This window comes from Primulina huaijiensis, chromosome 1 (assembly GCF_012295235.1).
Source record: "Primulina huaijiensis isolate GDHJ02 chromosome 1, ASM1229523v2, whole genome shotgun sequence".
NCBI classification, from domain to species: domain Eukaryota; kingdom Viridiplantae; phylum Streptophyta; class Magnoliopsida; order Lamiales; family Gesneriaceae; genus Primulina; species Primulina huaijiensis.
The window spans coordinates 146961-169756 of record NC_133306.1 but is presented as its reverse complement, the minus strand read 5'-3'; the positions used below and the strand labels follow the sequence as shown (position 1 = coordinate 169756).

At 40.0% G+C, this 22796-nt stretch overlaps 4 protein-coding genes across 4 annotated transcripts; 3 read left to right on the top strand and 1 right to left on the bottom strand.

Annotated features, from left to right (window-relative positions):
• The first annotated feature begins 384 nt into the window (after window positions 1-384).
• Window positions 385-3341, top strand: LOC140973264 (PWWP domain-containing protein 3-like). Its single transcript, XM_073435930.1, has 2 exons — window positions 385-440; window positions 534-3341. Exons 1-2 carry the CDS (start codon window positions 400-402, stop codon window positions 3160-3162), a joined length of 2670 nt encoding a protein of 889 aa, XP_073292031.1. The 5' UTR covers window positions 385-399; the 3' UTR covers window positions 3163-3341.
• Window positions 3342-7095: 3754 nt separating this feature from the next.
• LOC140973254 (uncharacterized) lies at window positions 7096-8769 on the top strand. The gene is made up of 7 exons (XM_073435919.1): window positions 7096-7242; window positions 7305-7352; window positions 7421-7467; window positions 8010-8076; window positions 8181-8224; window positions 8345-8402; window positions 8486-8769. The coding sequence occupies exons 1-7, from the start codon at window positions 7189-7191 to the stop codon at window positions 8540-8542; spliced, it is 375 nt and encodes a 124-aa protein (XP_073292020.1). The 5' UTR covers window positions 7096-7188; the 3' UTR covers window positions 8543-8769.
• A 507-nt stretch (window positions 8770-9276) lies between these two features.
• Window positions 9277-9946, top strand: LOC140973246 (oleosin H1-like). Its single transcript, XM_073435908.1, has one exon. The coding sequence runs from the start codon at window positions 9295-9297 to the stop codon at window positions 9793-9795; it is 501 nt and encodes a 166-aa protein (XP_073292009.1). The 5' UTR covers window positions 9277-9294; the 3' UTR covers window positions 9796-9946.
• Window positions 9947-19940: 9994 nt separating this feature from the next.
• Window positions 19941-22612, bottom strand: LOC140973242 (galactinol--sucrose galactosyltransferase-like). Its single transcript, XM_073435896.1, has 4 exons — window positions 21342-22612; window positions 21089-21266; window positions 20658-21025; window positions 19941-20573 (listed from the first exon to the last, which is right to left on the bottom strand). The coding sequence occupies exons 1-4, from the start codon at window positions 22575-22577 to the stop codon at window positions 20010-20012; spliced, it is 2346 nt and encodes a 781-aa protein (XP_073291997.1). The 5' UTR covers window positions 22578-22612; the 3' UTR covers window positions 19941-20009.
• Between the last annotated feature and the right edge of the window lie 184 nt (window positions 22613-22796).

Genomic DNA, 22796 nt, shown 5'->3' with positions numbered 1-22796 from the left:
TTAACTGCGTGCCTCCTTTGAATTTGTTGTACAAATTGCAATTAACATGAAAATATAAATTTATTAATTTAAAATTAAATTAGTTTTTTTTTTTAATGTAGTATTTGACAATTAATCTCGGAATCCGTCTATCCAAGCCTACGTTTTGTACTATTCCCTCTCCCCCCCCCAAACCAAACAAATCCCTACTGGCCATGGAGCTGTCGGATTATTCTTCTCGGTCTTACCTTTAAACCCTATTTTCTTTAAGAAGACGCTTCCTCAAGAAATGGCTTAAAATTTTTAAGTATTCGGTTGGTAGTTCGTCGTTTAACCCTCTCTCTGTATTTCTTTCATGCTGATTCTTGATGTATTTTCAACGTTACTTATTTTAATTTCGTTATTTGCGCCGCTTCTTGTATGTTACTGTCTTTCTTGGGTATTTACGGAAAAACCGTCAAGTAATTCTCTGTGAATAAAAACTGCTTGATTTTGCTTTTGATGTAAACCAAAATTTTTGCGGATATATTGGGATTGAATTAAATTTTTTGCAGCTCGCTTGTTTTTCCTGTGCAAATGGCAACTCTGGAAGATGTTGTCGCGGCGACCCAATTCCTTGCTAAGGAATCTGAAACCCTAGTGGCAGGGTCGGGTTCTAACAGCCGGGTTAGGTCTTCTGATGTAGAGAAAGTTGATGGGTCGGCGTCTGCTACTTTGAAGAATTTTAACAGTATATCTAACGGTGTTACTAGTGTTTCCGTTAATGGTCCTTCTAATGGTATTTTTGGTGGAAAAAGTACTGATGATGGTAAGCAACTGAAAGAAAGTGGGAAAAAATATTCGATAGGAGATGTGATTGATGACAAGCTGGAGGATGGTTTTCGAGTCGGGGATTTTGTTTGGGGCAAAATTAGGAGCCATCCATGGTGGCCAGGACAGGTTCATGATCCCAAAGATGCATCAGAATTTGCAGAGAAACATAGCCAGGAGGGTTATCTTTTGGTGGCATTTTTTGGGGACGGTTCTTGTTCTTGGTGCACACCATCACAGCTGATACCTTTTGTGGAGAATTTTGAGGAGATGTCAAAGAGTGGTAGTTCTAAGAGCTTTTTGAATGCTGTAAAGATGGCCTTGAATGAGATTTGTAGGCTTGTGGAGTCGGAGATGAGTTGTAAATGTACACAGGAGGAGATAAAAGTTGGCCTCGCTAGGCCCATGGTGTCCAATTTTGGAGTGAAGACTGGAGTTCTTATGCCAGAGTTTAATTTTCATCCTCTTTTTCTTGGTGAATATGAACCCATTAAGTTGTTTGCAAAATTGAGGAACTTTGCGGAGGGCATTTCTTTTGCTAGTTCTTTTGAGCTTGCAGTCTTGACAAGCTGGATTTCTGCCTTTTACCGGTTTAAATGTGGTTATCCGTTGTCTCGATATCACAGGGTCTTTAGTATTGAAGGTCTGGGGGACGAGGACGAGGATGAGAATGTGGCTGAGGTCATGAATGATATTACTGATCGGTATGAAGTCCCTATAAAGGGCCCCCATTCTGATGATGAGATTTATCGTAGAAGGAAGCAGAAAAGTGTTGCGGCGCTTATGGGAGAAGACCCATATGTGAAGCCGAGAAGTCAAGAAAAAATTACAGTTCAGGAGGCAGTCAATTTGGGCAAATCCAGGTCTTCCAAAAAGCGGAAAAAGAGCATTGATGTAGTAAGAGAAGGTGGCGGCCAAATGGATTCTTCTATAGGGAAAACGAGTGGGAGGAAAAAGGTTCAGGTTTCTTTGTCCAGTAAAGTGACCAGTGAAGAGGTTGTAAATGCAGAAAAGAGTAATGTTAAAGATGTGGATAATGTAAATAAAGGTTCTTCGTCAAGGAAACGAAAGAAAATAAAAGCTACTTTGGGTGAAGCTATAGAGGAATCAGAATGGATTACCACACCTAGGGAAAGAAAGAAGAGCAGGTTCTTATCTCCACCTTATACGAATATTGTGCGGAGGTCTGTTAATACTAGCTCAAAGGGGGAGGCAGAATTTGAATCCGATAAAATTACCAAGATAGCTTGGGTGAGAGAGCGTATCATGAAAGCTGCAGAAAACCTTTTTGAATCTCCGCCTTTACCCAAGATGGTTGATGAGGCATTCGAGAAAAAACAGCCTGACGAACATTCGGAAAGGCATGGCATGTTCGATAATATGAGTCACTGCACCAAGAATGATAAGTTGATGTCTACTATATCTGATGTCAACTCCCCTAGCAACTGCACCGAGAATGATAAGTTGATGTGTTCTATGTCTGATGTTAACTCCTCTATCGATGTAATATTATCCGAGATTAAGTTTACTGCTCTTTTTCCTCATCAAGTTAGCGATGGAGGTTCCCTTGATATTGTCAGGGGCTTTGTTTCTGCACTCAGAAGCTCAACTTATATAGAAGGATCAAACTACAATATATATCAAAATTGCAAGAAAGGGAAAATGAAAGAATCACCTCCCGCCCAATGGAGAAATGTTGGAGACGACCTCACCCAGGAAAAAACCAAGTCATCTGGCCTGAAACCTAGCGAAGCCTTGACATTGAAGACTGAAGAAACTTCAGGTAAGTCCATGTCCAAGAAAGCTGATGAGAGTTTTGGCGGAAAAACCAGACCGTTGAATGTAGAGGAAATTGATGCGACGAGGCTTATTTTGACATTCAGCCCTGAGTATCCGTTACCTTCAAAGAAAGATATTTTAAAGATATTTAGCAAGTATGGTTTCCTGAATAAAAAGGAAACAAACATATCCAAAGATTCTCACTCGTTTCAGATTGTTTACGTAAAAGATTCTGATGCAGAAGCAGCCTTCAAATCATCTTTAAGCCAGAGTCCCTTCGGTAAAAACGTTAATTACAGACTGCAATGTTCTTCAACTTGGCTGAGGTCTCATGGATCTCAGGGAAGAGTTTCATCTTCCCACGAACAGATTTCCAAAGAGCTCGACTCTTCCCAGCCACCGGACGAGTTGATGACAGAAGTCAGTCTCATCAAGCAAAAGTTCGAGATGATGACCGCAATTCTCGAAAACTATCATCTTAAATTCTCGCTAGAGGAGAAGTCTAGCTTGAAAGATGAGATGAAACACCTCGTGGAGATGGTTGAAACAGCTAGTGAGAAGGTACGAATCATGGCTGAGGGAACCAAATCTTGAAGAATTTGGGCGTCTGTTCATCTTGGGTGTTCTTGATTGTCGATATAGACATTGGGTAGAGGAGAAATTGCGATGATAGTGTGTGTGTTGTGTAGTAGCAACCAGGGGTTTTCATTGGACAGTTCAGATCGGTTTTATAATACAATATTCAAACCGTTTTATAATATGATTTTCGTTTTTTGATTTTACAAATGTCTAATATGATATCCAAACCGTTTTTTTTTTTTTAAGGTTATATTTATTCGGTCCAATGAATCAATTGAATCACAAATGTAGTTGTTTTAAAATACTAATAAATACCAACTGAGAACAATCTTGACTAAAATTGAAAATAAATTATCCACCCAAGATAAGTAAAAGAATGATTATCAAACGCATCGTGAAAGCCCGTCCACAAGTCGGTTGGTGACTTCTCCGAGGATGAGAAAATATGCTGTTTAATTGTTTCTTTTTCCATACGATTGATTATATGCAATGAGAAATTGTACCCCAAGATAGAAGAAGATCACTTCCTAAACCATACGATCAATATTAACAGCCAACTTATTTCAAATGCTAAAAACTGCCGTATGTATCATCTTTACAAATAAAATAAAAACCAACAAAGAATATTTATGCGTATATTTACAAAAGCAAAAAACAGCCCATTAGCACACTTGAGAGTTTTCACTTGGGATTTCCTACGATACGAGGCAGCAGCTAGCAAACTCTTGCAAACGAACTGGTAACTCAGTACAGATTAATGTCGTAGAATCAATCCACGGAAGGATCTTGAGGAGTCTTATCTGCACTACGCTTAATTGACAATGAATGGAGAGGTTTCAAAGTCATGACAATGAATGGAGATGTTCGGACCTATGGAAATTTTCGGTCTAAACCAAAGAAGACAGGCTGCTAAAAATCAGTTGAATATACATACTTCCGAAAAGGACCGAGACCCCTGTTCCCAACCACTAGCAAATCTGGCTGGCGACATTTCACCTAATGGCAGATGAGGTCCTTGGCATCACCTGTCTTAATCCATGCTTCACAAGCAACCTACAAATGTATTTGCACTCAGTCGAAGGTCACTTAAAAATAGCTTTGAAGTAGTCTCTAAATCAGATACAAAAGTAACTTGTGAAACCTAATTGGTGAAATAAGTCAAACTTGGATAAAGAAATGAATGCAGGCCTCTATCATTGACTAGCCAGATTAATTTCTAAGGGCAAAGATAGCCCTTCATGCGTGTGAATGACTTATTCGTATACTTGAAAGAAAATAAAGATGAATGGGGGAAATTGAAAGAGCCACAATGCAGTCGATATACCCCAATCTCATGGCATTGTTACACAAAGTAATGTAGGAGTCGAAGTCCATTATTCTTGTTCCTCTGCCTCAAACTTTTGAAATCTTCAGGAGAGGCATATATACTATCCACACCATCGAAACCTGACCATGAAGGGAACTTTAAGCGTTTTGCCACAATCCACATAGAGATAAAGCATCATGCATCATGCATCGAAATTGGGCACTGATGGCAGAAACGATAAAAAAAAATAAATCGGATCGATGCGTATAAGAAAAAGTATATACTCCTTGGACTTTAATGGTGTGAGTGAAAGACATTCCATTAAGCATATACTTGTGTCACGTTATACATTCACAAGGGAAGCAAGCCCAAGAGAGAACAACATCCTGCACCTGTTTTTTGAAGATTAACATGGGAAATTAATCATTATTCATTATTCAAGCTTTAAATATCCACCACCATATTAATACTCCGAATCCGACGTTGACACGAGAGATACATATTACAGCAACACAATTTGCTGTCTCACTGTTTCAATTCCACATCATGAAACCCCGGTAAACCTCAATATGGCAGGATAGCAAGCTCACAAAGAGGACATGCCTGAATCTCTTATATTGGTTATTGACAGGTTTACAACAAAGATCACGAGGTTCTCATGATCTTAAGTATCAGTGAATGAATTCCAATAAAACCACAACAGATAAATATAATCGTAACTTCCCAAGCTAACATAACCTCTTATATCTAAGTTAGTTGGCTGTTTTGGCATATTACATGCCCCATCAGCTTCAAGTCTAGAGGATAATTTGTTGGATTAAATATATATAATATATATTGGGTTGTAAAAATTATGGGCTTTCAATGTGAGTGAATGGAAATTTGGGAAGGAAGGTTTGTCCTACATCGGAAAAATAAAGTGGTATAGATAAGTTTATATTGTGTTACACTTTATAAAAGTGTAAGAATGATTGATTGAGAGGTTATCTCTCACGCACGTCGGTGTAAGGGGTGCAAATCGTGGGCTCGATTTGAATTGAAAATGCTTGATTTTTGTACAAGCGTACGAGCGCGACCTGGGTGCGTCGAATGTCGGATCGATCAAGGCAAAAATTGCCTAGCTAGTCTATGCCACCTTTTGCAATTTTTTTCCTCGGAAGAGACCTTTTACATGCTCTTGAGACCTTTCACATGGCCCGACTGTTGATGTTTCTTTTGCCTGGTGCTTCAGCTGCCCTATTGATGGCAACCTTTGGTGCTTCGGCTACCTCTTGATGGCAATCTTTGGCCTTTCGTATGAGAGATATGCCAAACCAGAATACACACCGAAAAATCCACTTTCTCCTACGTTCCTGCATTCTGCTCCTGCTAGATGCGCTTCTGTTGCTACATTCTCCACTGATAAAGTTCAAGTACTACTTCGTTCGCCTGTGTAGTGATTAGTGCAACATCTCTGCAGGTCTGTCCGTTGTAACTTCGGAAACAGACGTCCGTTTGGAACCTCAAAGCACATGCCGGAGGGTATAAATATGCCTTGAGCAAACTGTACTTGCTACAAGACTCGGTTTGATTTTGCTTTTCCTTACACGATAATCATATTGTATACAGTACACTTACTCCGGTTACAGGTTTACCTTTACTGGCTTGATTCAATGATTCCTTTATTTGTAATTTTCGCTTACATAATTTACTTGTTTATGCATAACCATGTAAGATGACTGAAACAATTATCCCAAGAGCATCATCTTCGATCCTTTAAATACCTATACTCTTACTTCAATTGAAATATATTTTCTAAAAAAAAGATTGATTACATGATCGAACTATAATAATTTGTTTGCGCTTGATTCCAGAACTCGTGAATAAATTATGAAATTTATATCAGATAAAAGAATTGTAAACATTTATTCTTCCAACCATTCCCCTTTAGCTGCATCCAAGAAACAATAAACTGCACCCAACAAAGGAAACAAAAAGTGCTGTAAACAACATCACATACTTTATCTATCTAAAGCAATCACAATAAAACAATAGAAGTCTTTATACCAAAACTGCAAATCTTTATTTGGCAAATAAAACTACATAGTTGTGTTGGTATTTCACTAATAGAGTAAAATGATTTTTTTTCTCTATTCGACATTTTATCTCTGTCGTGGCTGATGGCTCTGTTAGATAATTCGTGAGAAATATGTCATTGACCTGCTTTATTCTTATTATAGAAAATACCAGAAAAACAATCAAACTCCAAGTGTCAGAATGATTCACATCCTGATCAATTTCCAAAGTTCTCGTTAAAAGCACTTAATTCCCATCTAAAGGGGATAAAACAATCCGAACACCCATCTCCTCCCAAAAAAAAAAAATAGCTAAAAAAAAAACAGATACAAACGTTAAAACAACCATCCTATTTAAATTAAATTTATATTACTTTGTCTAAAAACGTACATCCCACAAATAATGGTCTGTGTTGGAGATAGTAGAGTACATGATTGTTTGATTGATATATATATATAGTCATTATTCTGACTTTCGTACCCAAATAATTTATGATTACCCAAAAAAAAAAAAATAGTGGTATATGACTAACGAGTGAGCTCGATAATTTGTCCAAAGCAGCCATTAATTAATGATTGGATTAAATATTAAATGAAGTGTTACGGGCCCGCCATTTTCAAGCCCACTCAGAGGCCCATAAAACTCTGGAAATTTGGGTCGTAGGGCAAAGGATTTCCGAGATGGAAAATTTGCAATTCCCCGTGCACCATACCTCCATCTCTCTGGATGTACAGGCAAGTGTTTTTTCTGTTCATAGAAAATTCATCTTTTAGTTTGATTATTGTATGTATTCCAGGGGAACGAGACGGAAATCATCGTAAGCGGCTATGGAGATCACATCCTTGTGAGTGTGTTTACTACCCTCTGGGTTTGTAATTTGCCTACATTTTTAATCTTTCGAAACTATATCAGGTTTTGGCTACGCAGATTGGAAGCATGGGGACAATATTGCATGCCAGGTGTGGTGTGTTTTTTTTATTCTTAGCTCTTAATTTATATTGTAGTGACAAGATTTATTAAGTTGTAATCTAAAGAGGGTGTATCTTGGATTATTTTCTTTGTGGTTTATATCGAGTTTGCAATTTTTGAATTTTAAAGGACGATATAAATTCTGCAATCACACTTGAGCAGCTGATCAGACACTTGGGTATAATCAAGTTGTACATAGGCGAAGATCATACCACATCCACTCCCATAGTCTCCTTGCGTAACTTTGAATTGATGTATAGACATAGAGCCCAGAGTTTTTCTATTAAGCCAGAAATCCACTACATAATTTCAAATTACTAGTTACAAGGAAACAAACAAAGTGTACTTTGATTTGTTCTTACTAATGAACATGGAGTTTGCCTTCTTTGAGTAGTATAATTTTGGTATTATGATCTACTTTTGGTGTCAACTCGCATTTTGCAGTGTTCTTCATGGTTATAATTTTATTACTCATGTTAACCGCTATGGATGTGCCCAATAAAAAAAGATTGGTCTTGGTATTGATTGTCAGGAAAGAGGAAGGCCTGGCAGTTGACCCAACTTTCAATGTTAATGTAGTTTTTGGGAAACGAAACGAGGTAATTGCTTGACTACTATATCTGCCTGCTTGCTTAATTATTACTTTATGGTTTTTAAGGGATTTAAAAAGTAAAAATACTGATCACCAGATGATCATGTGCAGCCAATGCTAGTTGCATGTGCTCGACGAATAATACAGCACATAAGGTGATCTAGCATATTCCATCATTTTGTTACATTCTTGTCTGCTCTTCCTTGCCAACTTCTTGTCAAACATTATGTTATTTAAACCTTGTTTATCGACTCTCTCTCTCTCTCTTGCTGCAGCGATACTGGATCGTCTAAAGCATTAGTATTGTCTCTTGGGCTTATAGACCACTCAATGGTACACTGTTTATCTATAATTTTTATTCATGGTACAGAAGTAATTAAGGCCATCGAGTTTCCTATTTGTTGATTTTAATGCAGGAAACTATGAAGGCCATTGTTTCTGCTGTCATAGAAAAACTTCCCGAGGCCACTTGATGTGGTGAAGATGCACTCTCGGTGGTCGGATATAATGGCTAAATTAAGAACTAGGCTGCTTAATATTGAGAAGCCAATTTAGGGAAATACGTCGGGGTGTGTTCATTGCCATTTTAGTCATTTTCTTTAGACTTGGGAATGAAGTTGAAAGACTGGGAATTTCTGAATGATCCATGTACGTTGAAGATTATAATTTAAGTGAAAATCTTAAGGTCGTATTTCATTCATTGATCGATACAAATCCAACACACAAATATTTTATATCTAATAACTTGGTCTAACTAATGATAATGACGTGACACCTGTCATGCTGTTGTGACAAATTCTATGCTCAATCTTTACATTCGCCAACATTTTCTGGGGCTTGACAATTGGATCTTCTTTATTTCGTGCTAGTTGGGCCTAATTCTCACATGGCTTATCTATGTAATAGCAATTCGACTTCTATCTGACCCTTATCAATGGATTAATAATCCCAACACTGGCGGTGGTTGATTCGGCCATTGATTATCGTACCGTATTAATTAAGTTGGGCTGATCTCGATCGAGATGGGACAAACAGCACGCATCCCGTTATCCCTAAGTTAAACATTTGCAATTCAAAATGATTTTGGGAGTTATCTGTCATGACCAATACAGCCGGATGCAACTTGTATTTCATGCACACAACGTCATACATGCAAGCCAACACGTAGCACTCAACCGTCCTCTTTTTATAGCACCTATCTCGTGCTCTCATCTTCACCATCCCGATGGCTGACCGCGACCGCCCACAGCCTCACCAACTTCAAGTCCATCCTCAACAGCAATACCGCCACGAGGTGGGCGGAAAACCCCTCCACACCCAGAAAGGCCCCACCACCAGTCAAATTATTGCCGTTGTCACCCTTCTCCCCGTCACCGGGACCCTTCTCTGCCTTGCCGGAATCACACTAGTCGGAACCCTCATCGGGTTAGCTGTTGCCACCCCACTGTTGGTGATATTTAGCCCGATTTTGGTCCCTGCTGTAATCCTCATCGGCGGTGCGACCACTGCGTTTTTGACGTCTGGAGCTTTCGGGTTAACGGGTCTTTCGTCTCTTTCGTGGGTTTTGAGTTCATTCAGACAGTCCACTGGTAAGGAGCCGCTGGAATATGCGAAGCAGAGGATGCAGGAGGCGACAATTCAGGTGGGAGAGAAGACTAAGCAAGTGGGCGAAACGATCAAAAGTAAGGCTCAGGAAGGAGGTCGAGAAACTGCAGGCAGAACTTGAAGATGAATTTCGACAGGAATAATGCACGAGTTGGTTTTGTGTGTTAGCTACGTTTGCGTGTGTGTGAGTTTTCATGTTGTTTTGTGTAGAATGTGATCCAGTGGAACATATTCGTAATACAATGCGAATCAAATCTTCTTGTTTTCTGTAATTTTCTTAGTCAGCTCAACTTTTAACTAAATATGGATTTCGGAAAAATAATGATTTTAAAATGAAAACCAGAAACCAAGGCTGTTCACATATACAGAATTCTAACGCTGGGATGATCGTGCTGTCCATTCGCTCACGATAATTGGTATCCAAGGCATTTGGGCCCGAGCGAATGGTGTATTTGCTTCGTAACAATTGGTGAAATAATAAGTAACAAAGATGAAAATTAGGGTCATAGTTTAACAGTACTGTCCACAAAATGGATCGCGTGCCCAAATATCTATCCACGAAATGGTTGCTGATGTCAAGTTTCCGAAGGTGGCTTGCGTTTTCCATTCGGAATCCAGAAGCTATACACCGAAGATGAAAGCCGCCAGCAAACGGGGACCCCCATCTCATCTCAAGCAAGTTGGGATCCCTATATTATATAGCAATCCCAGCACCCTTAGCTTCCTCCGCAAACAGAAACACCATTCCGTCTCAGTCCCTAAGATTCTACTCTATTTCATGGACGGACCCTGAATAATCTTCGAAATCAAATTAATCCTTGATCTCTTCTCTAATCATAGCTCATTTCCTCGGCAATCAATATACAAATTAATAACATGCAGAAACAGTGCATGGTGTGGAATTATACACGGAGAGGTCAATTAACCATACAGTCTTTGCTCAAAATGCTACAAAATAAACTAGAACTCAAGATATCATCAGGGAGTGAAAAATATCTTGCCAGGTAGTCGTCATGCTTATCTATCTATACATTTTGATAATGAGTTTTATTTTTCAATAAAAATGACCTTAATAATTCAATAAAAATGTATATGTAAAATTCTAATAAATACTATAATATAAATTGATTGTAATAATTTATATCATTTCAAAAATAAAATATAACTCATATATTAGTTTTTGTAAATAATCCATCTTTATAATATTTTTAAATGTTTTATTCTTTTAATTTTCTCTTCATATCTTTTATGATTTTAATGTAATCTTGTAATTACATCAATAATTATGAATATCATTAAGTTAAAAATCTTAGTTAGAAGAATTCGGAGAATTTAGTTATTATAAAAAAATTAAAGATTTTAGTACCAATTTTTTTTAAAATTATATATACGACAAATTTATAAATTCAATATACAAAATTTGCTGGTATTTCTACTAAGATTGTTTAAGATTTAGACATTAATGATCTAAAAGTAAATCCGACCATGATTCTCAAAAACAACAGAATCAAAATCAGAACTAAAATCTTTTCTTGGTTTCAGTTCCAAAATAAACTATCATAATATATAAATTTTACGCCATAATTTTTAAACAATTACTTTCAATGTCTCACATATTGTATAGATATTTTGTTTGATATTAAAAAATAGATCATAGTTGTACTTTTTTTTAAAAAATAATTATATATCAGAAAAATCTATAAATTCAATACACAAAATTTAATAGTATGATATCTTTTAATTGGTAGTATGATATCTTTTAATTTATAATTATATATATATATATATATAATTATTTAAGAAATTTTTTAAAAAATAAAAAACAATAATAAGAAAATAAAAAATTCAACAACGAATAAGTGAAAAAAATATTACATATAATTTGATTACGCTAATATTCTAAAACTTAAAAAGCAAACTATTTCAAATGTTTAGTACCACGACTTATTTGATATAATCAAAAATAAGTAATTTGAAATGTCTAATGTACATATGTATATAAGAACTAGGCACAAACAAACACATAAAAAAACATAACAATGATTCGTATATAAAGGATTGATGAAAAATATAAATTTTATATTTTTCAAAAATTCTTCATTAACTAATGTATATGAAAATTACTCGATTGTAAAAAACTTATATATTCGTATCTATTAGACCAAAATATACTCTTACAATTACGAGCCACAACTAACTCAAGAATGTAGAAAGTCAAAAGACACTTCCACATTCATGAATCATATTTTTCATTCAAACTTTAAATTTAATTCAAACTTCTAACAATCTTCCACAAAAATGAAAATTGATACAAATCTTGGTGATAGAGTTGTACATTTGAATTCTTCATATGATATGTATGTGTTATCCTTTGAACCTTCTGTTATGAAATATATTAGCTTTATTAGCTGACCAGTAGACATGATGTCTTTGAACTGTTATGTCGTTTATGTAAATTAGGATATACTGAAACAAAAATCTTTTTGATACAATTTTGTTTTCATGAGTTTATTATATTTTATTTGATATTTATCATATAATCTTATTTGAATGTTATTTCATTGTATATGTTGATTTATTTATTATTTTAAAACTATATTTAACAAGAAATTAATAGTCATCAATATTAGTCTACGAGATGTCGACTATGATATAAAATCAATTGTCCGTGATATAAAATTCTGAAAACAAAAGTAAAAAAAATTCCGTATTTGGTTAAATATTATTTAAACTATATATTATGAGTTATATTTTACTATCAATATTATTATTTCAATAGTTTTGATATTATTTTGATGAGTTAGTCACAAATTATGGATTTTATCAATGCATAAATCAAAATTTTAATTTTTATTATATATTTAATATTTGCGTGCATCACAGGTACTTCATGCCATATTTGATGTTAATCTTATTTGAATGTGTATTTCATTAAATATATTGATTTATTTATTATTTTAAAACTGTATTTAACAAGAAATCAATAGTTATCATTGTTAGTATATGAAAGATCGATTCTGATATATAATTAATTATCCATTATATATAAAACTGTATTTAACAAGAAATCAATAGTTATCAGTGTTAATATATGAAAGATCGATTCTGATATATAATTAATTATCCATTATATATAATTCTAAAAACAAAAAGTAAAAATATCCCGTATGAGGTTAAATATTATTTAAATATAATATTATGGGTTATATTTTACTATCAATATTATTATTTCATTAGTTTTGATTAGTTAATCACGAGGATTTTAAATTCATAATTATTTATCTTTAATGTGCTTCACTTATATAAATTATGATTTATGTATTAATAAAATCCATAATTTAATTGATTTTTAGGTTATTTTGTTTTATACATGATGTTTGCATATATAATTTTTTTAAAAAAATTATTTCAGTTCATTTCGTATATATATTATGTTCATTATCATTTATTATATAATATAAAATCAACCGTTTGAATTTTAATTTGTGAAACAATTTTGAAAGTAAGTTATATAAATTTTTAATTAATTTATTCATCAAATATGACAAGAGATTAAAACCAAATAAATAACAAAATGATTCAAATTGTTATTTTAAAAATTAATATTTTTAATTTTTATTATATAATTGATATTGCGTACACCGCACACGTACTTCATAGTATTATTCTATAAATAACAAAAAATTACCAAGACTATTGCTATGTACTTTAGCATAGTTAATGCACATGTACTTCATAGTATTATTCTATAAATAACAATAAATTACCAAGACTATTGCTACATACTTTAGGATAGTTAATGCAAAGAGCATCCAGAATTACGAATCTAGGAATAGTAGTGGTTAATACCTTATAAGGCTAATCACTGATGTTGCATGCATGCAGATTTCCATCCACTGGGCCTGAACAGACTCGAAAATAATGAGTCGCAACATAAACAAATTCTGAAATGAATCACAACCTAACAATACTAGTAATTCAGAATTAAACCAACATAGAGAATAAGTGACGGTAAAATTTTAATTAAGTAAGATACTCACGGAAAATTTATGGTCTGCTTCCTGCAAGTGTCATTAATCCAGACGCAAGCTTAAAAATTACCCTGAGCATGAAATCACAAATACAACCGTTAGAAGGGGGCCAGGAGGGTGTCCTGGCGTAACCCCTCCGACGCTCAAGTCAGAGACTGAAGATATATGGGGGGAGCAGCAAAGGGCGCTGCTGAAAACAATATAGTGAATGAATTATCATGCGCTCAAACCTGGTATTTATAGGAGAATACATGGGCCCTTGATGAGATTGTCTTCCATTTGGGCTAGGGATGGGCCAGGGGTAGGGGGCCATCCATGGGGTATCACCGGTCTCTCTCTCTCGAGTCGAACTGAATCGTAGGTTCAAAGTTCGATTAATTGTGTTGTCCTCGGTTTACGAGGCGTGGGTTGTGCATTTTCTTCCTGCCGCTCGTCAGTCTCCAAAACTTTGGAAACAAATCAAATCGCAATCATGCTCTGCAGAGAAAGATTTGATCTGGGCTTCCTCCATGCTCTGGTCACCTCCTTACTTCATTCTCACTTCTCCCATACAGAATTTCCACTGCAATTCATTCACCAGCTCTCCATCGCCTGGTAAGCGCACGCTCCCACATACACTATCCTCACCCTCGCCCAACCATTTAGCCCTCACGCCCTCGCCCAACCACCTAGCCCTCTCGCACTCGCGCCACACCTTCGTCTCGCCCTCACCCAACGCCCGCGCGCCTCCCTCTTCGAACGCTCGCCCCACGTCCCAGCCTCACCCACAGCCTCTCGTCCAGCCGCCTCTCCCCCATCGAGGGCTCGCCCAGCGCGCATACCCCTCGCCTGCCAGCAGCTTCGCCCAGCGCCTGCCTCGCCCTCGCCCTCGCTGAGCGCGCCTTCGCCTAACGCGCAGACCCCCGCGTGCAGGAAATAAAATTTTTCACCTTCACCCTCTAAATCCTCTGATAGGCGACGCCTTAGCAGGAAAATAAAAATTCTCCACCCTCACCCTCTAACTCCTCTGTTATGCGACGCCATAGCAGGAAAATAAAAGTTTCTCCTCTCACCCTCTGCTCCTCTGCTAGGCGATGCCTTCGCAGGAAAATAAAATTTTTCTCCTCCCCACCTCTGCTCATCTGCTAGGCGATACCTTAGCAAGAAAATAAATTTTTCTCCTTCCTAACTCTGCTCCTCTGCTAGGCGATGCCTTAGCAGGAAAATAAAATTTTTCTCCTCCCCACCTCTGCTCCTCTGCTAGGCGATGTCTTAGCAGGAAAATAAATTTTTTTTCCTCGCCGCCTCTGCTTCTCTGCTAGGCGATGCCTTAGCAGGAAAATAAAATTATTCTCCTCCCTAACTCTGCTCCTCTGCTAGGCGTTGTCTTAGAAGGAAAATAAAAGTTTTCTCCTCCCCAACTCTGCTCCTCTGCTAGACGGTGCCTTAGCATGAAAATAAAATTTCTCACTTTCATAATATACCAATATTCAAGAACTTAAAAGAGGAACTTGATTTTATTGAATTCCAACTGATTACATGGGAAAATGCAAAGATGAAATACATCAACGATAAAATCCAGAATGATACAGGTGGTAAGCATTCCAGGGCCTCTTTATAGCCTTTCCTCGAGCATTCTCTAAGTAATGAGTTCCAGAATTAAATTTCTCAATCACTCTGAAAAGACCCTCCCCACGCTGGGCCAACTTTCTCCTCTGCTCTTCTTGTACCTTCAACAGGAGCAAGTCACTCACTTCTTCCTTTCCTAATCATGTTAACCTCCACACACGCTCTTTTTCCTTCCTTCCTCACTACCCCTTCATAACACCGACGCATGACTTTTTGGTCGCCGCACAAGACTCCAACTCCTTTTTCTACAGGAAACTTAAGCTTCTGATGATAAGTGAAAGATACAGCTTTAAAATCCTTTAGGGCTGGCCGTCCTAGAATTCCATTATACACTGACGGGGTATCCACCACAGTGAAGGCTATCATTTTTGTTACTCGCCGAGGATCAGTCCCCAAGGATAGGGGAAAAACAATCTGACCTAAAGGTGGAATGACGTGTCCTGCAAACCCATACAGCGGGGTGGAGACCGGCTCAAACTCAAATCCTTCCACCTTCATTTGATCCAACGTGCTCTTGAACAAGACGTTTATGGAGCTTCCATTATCAATAAATATCCTCGCCACATCATAATTGGCAATGGTTGTCGTCACCACCAAGGCATCGTTATGTGGAGTCACAACGTCTCGGAGATCTTCCGGCCCAAAGCTGATGATTGGGTCTTGTGGTAAGTCTGTACCCTAGATATCTCAAAGTTCTCCAAACTTCTCTCATGTGCCTTCCTAGCTCGCCCAGAGTCTCCATCAGTAGCACCCCCCGAGATCATATGAATCATTTCTCTCGTAGGGTGGTCGTCCTCATTCATTCCCCTCCTCGGCTCGACGAGCTCCTGAGGGATATCTTGACCTCGACCTTCCCTTCTCTGCTCCCCGACCCTCTCATTTATCTATGGAGGGCCTTGACCACGCCTAGGAGACGTGCGAGACCTCGGTCGAATCCCGGATGCGGATCCTTCTCGTCTGTCCCACGAAGTCAATCTAGCAATGCTCTCAACCCTTTGCGACTTCTCCCACCTCTCCTCGGGCTCCCTCACCTCCATCACCTTGTCACGACTCCTATCCAGAGGAACATGGGACGAGGATTGTCCTCTGCCTTTAGCTTTATCATTCTCCCTCTCGCCCGCACCTCTCTTCCTACCTCCTTTTTCCGCTCCCTCAACTCTACTTCCCCCAGACCGCTGCTTCATCCTCTTATGCCGCTGGACATCTTCTAGATTTACATATTTTTTTGCCCGAGATAACAGATCATCATAACTTGATGGAGGTTTCTTGACCAACGATTTAAAGAACTCTCCTTCCCTCGGTCCTTGGGTAAAGGCACTTATCATGATGTCAGGGGAATCATCTGGTATATCCAGCGCTGCATCATTGAAACGCCGGATAAATTCTCGCAGAGTTTCAGTTTCTTGCTGCTTCATCACAAACAGGCTCAAATAATTTCTTTGGTGCCTCTTGCTGCTAGCGAATCTGTGTAAGAAAGCAGCAGAAAAATCCTCGAAAGATCGTAAAGAGTTGGGCTGCAAGGTGTTAAACCATTGCTGGGCTGACCTCACCAACGTGCCCAGAAACACTTTACACTTAACTCCATCTGAATACTGATGTAACCGAGCTGCGTTCTCAAACCTTCCCAAATGTTTTTCTGGGTCAGTACGTCCATCGTATTCTCCCACGTTTGATTGTCGGAAACTTGGAGGAAGCCCTTCTTCCAAAATTGCAAGTGAAAAAGGACTTCCTCTCTTGGGTGTCGGCGCTCTCCTTCCCAACGGCTGCCTCAACATCCGTATTTCCTTCCACATCTCTCCCATCTCCATATTCTCCTCGTTTGGGAGAGACTGTGTCTCTTCAATCCTGCTCTGGTGGCCCTCAGCATTTTCTTCTCGCTCCTGGCGAGTGGCCTGTTCGTCAGCAAACATAGATTCTTGGTTCTTCTTCATGGCCTCATCCACTGTCTGGGTAATAAATTTGCCCAACTGTTCCAAGGTCAAGTTCCCCACATTCTCACTGGGACGGGGTTGCTCGACCCTTGTCTCGTGACGGGGCTGCTCAGCTCTAATCTCCTGACGAGGTTGTTCCTGCCTCGTCTTAAGACACGGTTGTTCCTGCCTCGTCCCAACATGCGATTGTTCGGGTCCCATCTGAGGACGCGACGATGCTGAGTTAGCTCTTCTGCTCCCTCTCCTACCGGACATCTCTATGTCTCAGCTCAAATTCCCCGGCAACGGCGCCAAGTGATACTCACGGAAAATTTATGGTCCGCTTCCTGCAAGTGTCCCTAATCCAGACGCATGCTTAAAAATTACCCTGAGCCTGAAATCACAAATACGACCGTTAGAAGATGGCCAGGAGGGTGTCCTAGTGTAGCCCCTCCGACGCTCAAGTCAGAGACTGAGAATATATGGGGGAGCAGTTAAGGGCGCTGCTGAAAACAATATAGTGAATGAATTATCATACGCTCAAACCTTGTATTTATAGGAGAATACCTGGACCCTTGATGGGCTTGTATTCCATTTGGACTAGGGATGAGCTAGGGGTAGTGGGCCCATCCATGAGGTATCAAAGTAGTCAAACAAAGTCCACTGATATCATAAACAGAGGATGTACACATCAACTTGAATATGATCAACAACTCCAGCACTTTTCAAAAGCAGCAACTCCAGCATAGACAATTATTGAAAGCAATCTACGTGAAGCTTAGAGGGAAAAAACTATTTGGAGTTGAATTTACATTTCGAGAAGGTAGCACTACCAGTTGGCCGTCAGGAGTGAAAGTCTCCTTTATGGTCTCATTGGCAGAGGAGTCCATACCAAATCCACATTTCTACAGCCAAGGGAATGAAAACAGTCCCAAATGCAAACTTTTCTGCTGTAAAGACATGTCGAAAATCAGGGATCCATAGCGAAAGTTACATTCTACCCATGATAAGCATCGAGTAGATACACATGGTTGTTAGTTGTTGTCAAAAGCATTGCGATGATGCTCGGGTAGATTGGGTGAGTTTGAGTGAGCAATCTACCCGAGCAGAGAAGTTTTCTTTCTCTGTAAATATTTTGACATGATGAGATGAGTATGATCTGGCCTGATCTCCCGGGTGGTCTGGCATGGTCTGTCTGGGTGCTCTGGTCTGGTATTTTCTGCTCGGGTGGTCTGGCCTGGTCTGCCCGGATGCTCTGGTCTCCCGTGTGGTCTGGCATGGTCTGCCAAGGTGCACTGGTGGGATGATCTTAGGTCAGACAATCTGCACACACTCAACAAGATAATGTCAGTGGGGCGCCGGAAGGGTTTTCGGCATAGCTACTCCGACCCTCAGGTCGGTACAAGGTTCACCAAGTAGAGAGAGAATTTATTGAATGCATTAGATTGCCATGTTTGTTAAATGAGCAAACCTGAGTATTTATAGGGGAGAAGATGACCTCAATTATAGTTCATGGACACTGTTCCTAATTAGACAGCTGCCCATGCCTTGTCCTCTGACAGCTGCACATGCTTTGTCATCTGAAAAGTGACAACTTCCCATGGCCTGTCATCTGTTAGTAGGAATGACGATCCATACTGTTCAAGTCTGGTCATGGGCACTGATTATCATGCTAATGATGCATGGTGACCCATACTGGTCGGGTGACCTGAACCCTGTCCGGGCGAAAGTACCCTGGTCGGGTGAGAGGATTTTGGCAGGGCTGGAGGACCTTGGTCGGACGAAATTACCCTGGTCGAGTGAGAGCACCCTGGTAGACCAGGCCAAAGCACCCGGACAGACTAGGCCAGACTAGAGCGCCCGGGAAAACCAGGCCAGACAACCCGAGAGACCATGCCAGAGCACCCAGGCAAACCTGGCCATACCACCCGGGCATACCAGGCCTAAGCACCCGGGCAGACCAGGTCTGACCAGAGCACTCGGACAGACCAGGTCAGACCAGAGTACCTGGGCAAACCAGGCCAGATCACCCGAGAGACCATGCCAGACCACTCGGGAGACCAGGCCTAAGCACCCGGGCATATCAGGCCAGACCATCCGGGAGATCAGATCAGGTCATACTCATCTCATCATGTCAAAATATTTACAGGGAGATTAAACTTCTCTGTTTGGATAGATTGTCCACCCAAACTCATCCAATCTACACGGACATCATCACATTGATTTACTGCTGAACTTAATATCACAAACCTCAGCTGTATCACCCCCTACTAGAAATGTATCGAAGGGACCCTACATAAAAGCAACAATCGATATAATTTGGAGAACTACGTGAAATTTTGTGTTTTAATTATCGACAAATCAAATAATTTAATTGCTCCTCCTTCCATAGCCACTGCAACCTTGTGGATCATAAGCAACAGTAGGCCTACCCCGCAGATGTAGAATTCCACGAAAGCTACATTAGTGAGCACACATCAGATTCTATATGCTCTTTTTAAACAGTTCAGTAACTCATGTAATTATTATTGACTTGGTTGGTTGATAACGAATTATTATTTTTACTAAAACTTTGATAATATTTTTTGTAATTACCTATTTTAAAATATTCTTAACATGCTATTATTATATAGTATGTTCTTGAAATTTTATTAGAAAATATTTTTAAAAATTCACAAATAACGATAAAAATAACTTTATTCCTCAGAAAAGAACGATTAAACATTTAATGTTAAAGGAAAACTTATTATCTCAAGGGGAAAATAAACCCCCCTCGTATCCAAACTTTAAAAATGGTATTCAATGAGAGAAAGGCCGGAAGGAGCATGCCACGGAACTCGAACAATAACCATCTTATCTTCATACCCAAACGTCGCATTCATATCATTAAGCTTGCAAGCCACGGGTCTCTCCGAAGCAAACACCCTCAATTCTCCCGTTCCTTTCACTCCAATTTTAACACATTTCGCATTCTCGTCCAACATCAAAGACTGAACCGCGCCACCCGTATTCAGCATGTTTACTAGCCCGATCGAAGCAAATCGGATGGTCTTTTTGGCCAAATACTTGACAGGAGAGACTGTGATGAGCTCGAAATTGAAGGGTTCCAGCGATATGGCTATGGTGTCGTATGGCTTGGCCACGACGAGTTTCTTCTCGTGGAACAAGTACATGGCGAATGCTTGAACTCCTTCCACGGGGATTGGGTTTGTCCCGTGTTTCCATTCGATGTCGCTTGGGCCTGTGACCGAGGAGACAACTTTGGAGTATTCGGAGGCACATTTGTTGCGCCTCGTCTCCCTGCACCATCCTCCGCCTTGGCAGTTAAACAGCCCAACAACTCCCGTGAACTGATGCAAATATCGAGTTAATTTAATGAACTCAGTATCCATGCATATTGCACCAATAGGTAGGTCTAAGTATCAATACTGTACCTTGTTTAGGTTCCAAATTTTTAACATGGTCTTGCCATTATGAAGCGGATCTTCAAACAGGCAATCACGAGTGGGAAGTGCGTAGAAGTCGCATCGCAGGATGGTGCCATCAGGCAAGGTCATCGTCTTTAGCAGCTCGAAATTGTGCTTGCCAACCGAATCGCTCACATAGATGGGTCCACCTGAAATAGCTCGGGATGCGGCATGGAATTCCGCGCATGTGTGAGTGGACTGGAACATGTCCCAGTCGGGGTGGATGAAATTGCCCATCCACAGGCTGTTGTAAGCACAGTGCACCATGTGGCAGCCCTGGAGCCAGAATGTGCCGTTGGGGTCGCCCGACGGATCCGTGCACCAAAAGTCATCTCCTGCGTCACTTGTATGAGAATGAGAAGCTAGTAAGTAGCGTTTTAGAAATCAAACATACATACCGACACGGCCTAGGGATATGGCCTGGGTGCCGAGAAACATGAAGTCATTGCAGTGCTCCATGCTAGCAATTACACCGTTCCCCTTGAAGTGGTTCCTTATCGAAGAGGACAAAGCCCCATAGTATGCCTTAGCTAGCTCCACTCTCCCACCGTAGTCCTCGCATAACATTTCCAGCAACTGTACACACACAAGAAAGCATACCATTGAATTTTAAACCAAAAAATTAATAAATTCGCCTGTCTATGTTCTTACGTGAATCACATCAATTTTGACCCCATCAATCCCAACAGACCCCAGATGTGAGTGTAACCCTTCATACATCTGATAAGCAATCTCAGGTGGGACCAACCCCACTCCATTGTTTACAATCTTGTCGACTGCTAAATCTTCCATCGTCATTTTCAGGCCCGGTGTCAGCACCGGGGTAATCACCTTTGCCTCGGGCATGCCGGGGAGATTTGGCCTGATTCCACCCCAGTACCCGCACAAGGCATGCCAAACATAAACGTAATCCACGGTCGTAAACTTGTGCTTCAGGTCCCTGATAAACGCCCCCATGCCGGAATCCGGGCCCTGCACAGATTTAATTTGGCTCTTGTAGTCTCTGAACTTGTAGTTTTCAGGGAATTGGATGAGTCTGCACGGCATTTGTTCGCCGGCGGAGGTGCGATTCATTCCTTCGGAGCTGATCGGATCCTCATCGTGGCAGATGGACTGCCAGCCGTCGTCGATCAGCACCAGACCCGGTGGACATCCGCCGTCGACCAAGCCCTTGACACCTTCCCAAACACCGTGAGGGTGGACCGTTAAGTAGAAGGCATCCCACGTGCACCACCCGAATTTGTCCACAATTCCTGGTGGCGTTTTCTCATCTAGAAGTTTGAAGGTTCCCAAATGCGTACGCGCCACTTTAATGGCGTCTTTTACTAGGGTAAAGGGATCTTCTCCTGCGTGCATGTAGAGAGAGGTCCGAAATGAGGATCCTGCAACTTTTGTCGACCCGGTTTCCACGCATAAGTCCACGTGGTCGTGGGGTCCGGGCTGGAGAGAAGCCCGAAAAGGGCTCTCGATGAGTGGAAGAAACAGGACAAAGGGTCTTATGCCGTCGTGTGACTTGTCAAGCATGAGAATTTGGGTTTCGTGCTCCAGATCGGAGCCTTTAGAGCCGGTCCAGTGGGTGGTCCACCAGACCTTGAAGCGGAAAATGGACATGAATTTGATTCCTTTGAGCTTGCCGATGGAAACGACGTGGTGGCTACGGGGTTCTTGGCTGTCGAAACCGACGAAGCATCCAGGGGTGGGGGCGTCGAGGTCCCCAGCGGTGTAGGGTGATGGAGTGACGGTGATGTTGGGTGGGACCCGTGAAAGAAAGACATGATCATTGACAGTGAAATTGGAATTTTCATCTATTGTTATTGATGAGTGAGTGGACGATCCATCGACGGGAAATGCGGATTTGGAAGCGTCTTTGCTCAAACTTGGAGCCATTGTTAGTAATAATAGCTATGATGGAGTCGAGGAAGTGGCGGATATCTTAGAGTGCAAGTAAAAGAGTGCAAGTAAAAGTGATGGTTCAGAGGAGTGAATAAATACGAAAGGATCATCCAATGCATGTAACTTGGGGAAAAAATGATCTTCCATGGTCGGTGAGATGCAGTCGAGGCGAGGCGCCAAAAGGAATCATATACTTTTACATTAATTAATTAA